The sequence below is a fragment of the Pholcus phalangioides genome, unplaced genomic scaffold, assembly GCF_987345545.1.
Source record: "Pholcus phalangioides strain wild (caught in Gottingen) unplaced genomic scaffold, Ppha-v1.0 ptg000039l_1, whole genome shotgun sequence".
NCBI lineage: Eukaryota > Metazoa > Arthropoda > Arachnida > Araneae > Pholcidae > Pholcus > Pholcus phalangioides.
In genome coordinates this window covers 6,792,397-6,798,396 of record NW_028301625.1, presented here as the reverse complement: position 1 = coordinate 6,798,396, position 6,000 = coordinate 6,792,397, and the positions used below count along the sequence as shown (strand labels likewise).

General features: G+C 32.5%; 1 protein-coding gene across 3 annotated transcripts in view; it reads left to right on the top strand.

The window, feature by feature from the left end:
- Window positions 1-366: 366 nt before the first annotated feature.
- Window positions 367-6,000, top strand: part of LOC149065512 (cytoplasmic dynein 2 intermediate chain 1-like) — a 98,372-nt gene continuing 92,738 nt past the window's right edge. For all 3 annotated transcript variants that reach the window (XM_089253637.1, XM_089253639.1, XM_089253638.1), the window contains exons 1-2: window positions 367-459; window positions 5,237-5,894. In XM_089253637.1, coding sequence (XP_089109763.1) covers window positions 445-459; window positions 5,237-5,894 — 673 coding nt within the window. In that variant the 5' untranslated portion in view covers window positions 367-444. The remainder of the gene's footprint in view (window positions 460-5,236; window positions 5,895-6,000) is intronic.

Here is a 6,000-nt window from a genome sequence, read left to right as displayed (position 1 = left end):
GTTACTGCAAGTTGTGTGGATTAAAATGAATTTCACGAAAAAAACGTTCACCAAGACAAATGTGGGAGATAAATATTCTCATTTATAGTTGTAATTATCATAATATAGTTTATTAGTTGAAAAATAATTTCAATCTTTGACTTCGATAAAGAATAAAAATTCAAGTAAGCGTCGTGTAAAATACGGGAAAAACCGGGACACTTTTGCGAAAAAGTCGGGACGACCAAAAATACAGAAAATACCGGGACTGTCCCGGGAAATACGGGACGTATGGTCACCCTACGGAAAAGCCTCATATGATAACACAATGTCTATCCCATACATTACGGGACATATGGTCAAGTGAAATACTTATCATGACTATAGGTTACTATGACAACAAGGATGTTCCAAAGTTAGTAAACACGTTTTAGTAAGAACAAAAATTGAAATTCTGTGCAAGCCATGTCTTCCAAATCGGTATGGCGTATTATCATTTGTTAAAAAACGTTTTTGAACTTCGTTTGTAAAATTAGTGTAAATAATCAAGCACCTCTATTTTCCACTAAAATAACATTTTTCATACTCTTTTCACCTGCATTCTTTGATTACAGTTTAGTTATTGTATAACTCACGTATGTTCAACATTTCGGACATTTTTAAAGAATTTAATAAGAACTAATAGAATCTCATTAAAATGATATCACTTATGAGGGTAATTCTCACGAAATTCAACAAAAAATCAAAAATGAAAAAAGTTATCAAAAAATAATAATAATGCCAACCAAAAAAAAATTATTGGGGACACTTCTTTTCCTGCTAATAAACTAAAATATCTGAAATATAGTCAGCAACACAAAGTATGTTAAAAATTCATGGCAAAAAAAAAATTAATTTAACCGTGTTAAGAGACCATTGTGAGATAGGTTAGTTTTAGTCTAGCACTGGTTATAGATTTGTATCTATAGCAAGAAACCAGATAACAGACATCAAGAGGGGGGGCACTCCCTTCAAACTTCATCTCTGCCGGCACTTGATTCAGGATTTATTTCCGTCTCGTCCTGCCGGATCTGTACTGAGCAGGATGGTGGCGTTGAATCTACAGATTTTTACCCAGATGCCCTTAGGGGCAGGATAGGGGTGCATCAGAAGCATAACAATGTTAAGAGATAGACAAATCTGACGAGATATTTTGCCTGTTTCAGCACTTAATTTGATATTTATGTATGACAATTGCAACATATTTCATCTATTTTGGTCACTCATTTTCAACTTGGACAAGCACAGATACTCTGAACAATTTTTTTGGTCACTTGCATTTTTATTTATTTTTTATTTGTGTTTCTCGCTCTTGTTTTTTTCTCCTTTTTCCTCAAGATTATTCGATACAACAGATTTCTAATGTGTTGTTGTTTTGCTAGAGCACAAGATGCACTTGAACAAATCTCAAAGCAAAGTCTTTAGATGAAACATTACTGCAGCTTGATGTTGCAACCATGGAATATGAGTTATTTTTATTTATTTCCCCCCTAACTTATGATCAAACCTTCCTTCGGGTTATCTAAGGCCAGGAAAAAGATATTTTTACATGTTTTGCAACACTGATAAAAAACTAAGCATGTAGAAAACATGCTTTTCAGAAATAATCTATGTCTCTGACATGGTCCCCACATTCTGGAGCAGGGCCTTTGACAGGCTCCCTGCCCAAACTTTTCATGGTCCCCTGTATGGTGAATTTATATCATGGAAAAACCAAAAATAACAAGAATCGCCTTGTCAGCTCCAGCCATATTGCTTTATCTGCCAAGTTTATATATTAGTATTTGGAATTTACAAATCACAACTTAGATCACAGCCACATCATAATTAATATGATTTTAATTATAAATTTTAAATTTGTGTATATTTTAAAGATGAAATAGCTCTACAAATTTAGTAAAATGGAAGATTTCCGAGGAAAGGTGAGTGAGTTGATCACCCTACCAGTTTATTACAATTTAGTACAGACAACCCAGGTTCTAAGAACCCTCATTGTCCCATAGAAAATGGACGTTAGGTATATTGAAAGATCATTATAGGCTATATACCAAAATTTAAAAAAAAATCAGCTTTTTAGAGAATTCTGTATGTGATCTGAAATAAATATGTAGTTCATTTTGTTACAATGTGAGCAGTTACAATAAAAATTAATGAGGTTAGAAAATAATAACATTTTAATTACTGATTACTTATATATACTTTGCACTTATAATTTAAGGCCCCAAGGGATATCATGTTGATGCTTATTCCAGACAACAATAATGAGTTAAGGGAAAATAGAAGGTCCTGATTTTCAGCATGAAAATATAAGTCTACTACTTGTCTGATTATATATATTCTACCCTTATCTGAAGAAAATGTATTCAGTATGATCATAGGCGTAAAGTTATTATGGAAATGTCAGGAGTGCTCAGAATTGTTAGAGGGACTAAAACCTAATATTTCCATAAGCTACTGGTGACAAATGTTAGGAGGGCCCCATGGGCCGGATACAAGTTTACGCTTCTGAGTATGATTGCCTATTGGATGGCACATTCTTATGTCGTGGTCAGAACCTTTTATACTGTTCATCTTCAATTGGATCCAAGAAATCCTGACCTTGATAAATAGATGGGTTTATCATGCAAAACAGTCTCACACAAGTAGGCTACTGTATTTATCAGATATCTCATTTTGTCTCTCGCCATTACAAGCAGATTATACCAAATTCTGAAATATCAAAAGCAATTAAAATCCTCTTAAGAACAGATTTTGGGCATTTCTTTGCAAAAAAATATGTGGCAGAGCTGAGTTTGAACATTATATTGGTTTGAACAGGCTTTGTCTGTTGTAATTTTTCTTATTTTTCCTTTTTTTCTCTCCTACATCGCAGTTGCTTCCAAGACTTTTGGCATGATGCCTTCTGCACTGAGCCACCTAAAAAACATTGATCTGCACTATCTAAACTGAAAAAAATATTTAGCTTTGGTTGGTACATATTTTGCTATAAAATGGTTTGAAAGTATGCGTTTATGAAATTAGTATTAAAAAATTTAATGAAATCGCATTAGTATTTAACTATAAGGGCAATAAAAAAAAATCAATGTTCTTTTTTTATTCCCAAGAGAAAGCATATTTGTTCTTCATTAGTAACCGCCTAAATTCTTCATTAGAAAAACCCTGGTGAAAAATTCCCAAACGGCGCTCACATTTGAGGAAAATATGATGGATAATAATACAATTTTTAATTAATACAATAATTACAATAATACAATAAAACAAATTTTTTCAATAAAAACAATAGTTTGGTGTGTCAAGTTATCTTGTTTTGCAATGCAAGGGGTTGCAGACTTTCTTTGTTGACAACAATGCTTGTTGGGTCAAAGCAGGCTGATAATGAAGGTGGCAACCATATTGCATAGCCTGCATATTCTTCAGACTTTAGTCTCGTTGAATGTGATTGAAGCGATAGAGAATAATAATAATAGATTTTTGGTGCAAAGAAAACAAAAACACACCAAATTCTACAAAACCTTTGAACGGTACCATGGAAAGATTGGCAAAACACTGAAAAATCATCTTTACTAAATAGTCTTATAGATCAATCCACTGTGCTGTCATTTCATTAATGTTAGTTTTTCCTACTTTTTTGGATCGAATGTTTTTTTAGATAGATATTTCCTTTATTTAAAATTTTTTAAACATAGTTACAAAACATTTATGGGCTAAGCAAACTTGTAAGCCCATGATGTATGTGCTTAAGAAAAAAAAGGTTTGTGAGTATGCAAATATATTTATGATGCTACACATGATGCCAGAACAAAAGCAGAGATGACCTTAGGGTTGTGCAACAGGTATGGTTGCAGCAGGTTTCATGTTTTCAGGGGCCCCATGCTTATGGTAAGAATAATTTCTTTCATAAAAACTCTGGAATTATTTCTTCCATAAATTCCAAATTTTCATCAATTCTTTAAATCCGCATTTTCATCTATAGAAAGAAATAATTCTGAATTTTTTATTTCTTCTGTAAATTCTGAATTTCCACCAATTATAGAATTGTTTCCTTAATGAATTTTGTAATTTGTTCTTTCATTTATTTTGAATTTTCATCAATTCTGAAATAATTTTTCATTTTTTTCCTAATTTTCATGAGTGCTGGATATACTCCAGTCAATTTCCTTATTTTTGATTCATTGATTTTGCGTATTTTCATTAGTTCTCAGACCATAGGCGTACGCAGAATTTTCTCGAGGGGGAGTATTTTCCGATTATTTTCCCTTCTGAGGGGGGGGGATTTCCTTTTTTCCCTGCAAAATAACACTATAACCTTGGCTCAAGGGGGTTTGAACCCCAACCCCCCCCCCTTTGCATACGCCAATGTCTCAGACAATTTTTCTCATTAGATCCTATTTTTTTATAGTTTTGAAATTATTTCTTTCATCAATTTAAAGTTTTTTCATTTCAAGATTTTCATTAATATTTTTGTTTTAATTTACATTTAAATGTGTCTATATTTTTTTGTATGGATATTTTTCAGCATTCTGTAATAATGTATGAAATTTTGGATGCTGATCCCCCTCCCCCCCATAAATTTGGTGCTACAAGGTCCTGAAATTATTAAGATGCCTGGCTCTATTTTTAATTTCACAGAGAGGGTGGCCCTGATCACATTAAGGCTGCTTCCCAATATAGGTTCATCTATAGTAAGCCTATGATAATTTCTGTGGTCAGATGGCAAAATGTCACAAGTCACTTTCCCAAAAAAGTGAGTTGTTCGTATTCTGGTGTCTCGTTCGTCAAAATTTTGGAAGGTGACAAAATTTCGTCCATCTCTTTCGGTTTATGATGAACCAACAGAGGCAAATTGCAATAAGTCAAAAGGCCAGGCCACAGTATCATATTTTTGCAAAATATTGTTTACAAATTTGCCCTCATGAAATTTTGATAAAGTGACTTATTACATTTTGCCATCTGAGCACAGATTTTTCCCCCTTATGCTTACTACTGTTTAGCAGACTTTTTATTTTCTTCATTTCATTTTTTTGTCTAGTGCCTGTCTTTGCAATGAAAGACACAGATAGTTTGTATTTGTTATATATTCTACAACAAATTCTAATTTAATTTTTGGATTTTTTCTATTGCAATTCAACTATGGTTATGGAACAACTTCATTTTTGTCTTATTTGCTTAGTGTTATTAAGATTATACTGTAACCATAATTTATATAAATTTTGTGTAGACCACTCCTGCACAGAGGCAAAAAGTCATAAAAGAAGAGTCAGCCAATACTTCAACTAAAGGCAAACAATCTTCTGATTCAAATAAACCATTGAAAAAAATCCAAAAGTCTGAGCAACATCGTAGTGAAAGTTTGGGGCGGAAAATCATCAACAGCTCTAAAGACCAACATTCAAAGAGAACTGTCAGTGTTGATCGCGCTATGAAAAACAATGGTGAAACTAAAAAGAAAATTATAAAAAATTCTATCAAAAAAAAAACTGAAAGTGATTTCAAACAGTCTCCAAAACATGATTCAGCAAGTGTAAGAAAAAAAATTTCAATTTCTAGTGGAGCAAATTTTACCAGTGTTCAAGTTGATAAAATTGATCATGAAAAACTCAAACAGTCTGTTGTAAAAAAAATTTCAGGAACTCAGCGAAAAAAAATGAAGCCCTCGCCCCATAAGAATTTGTCATCATCAGTGAAATATGATAAAAACAAGCATCCACAATTAGATAATTACACTGCATTAAAAACTGGAAAACATGGTGCTGAGAGAGAGCACATTATTGATTCATTAGCACATGATGAAATATTGGAAAGACCAAGAACAAGCACTATTAAGAAATCAACTTTTCTAAAGGTTGATGTTGTAAGAGATGCTATGAAAACTTCAGGTGAGTAATAAAACTTCTCTCTTTCTTTCCACTTCATAAAGATTTTCAAGAGAATAATCAAACAAAACTAACTAGATGTCACATGAATGGTCTTTAAAACAGTATT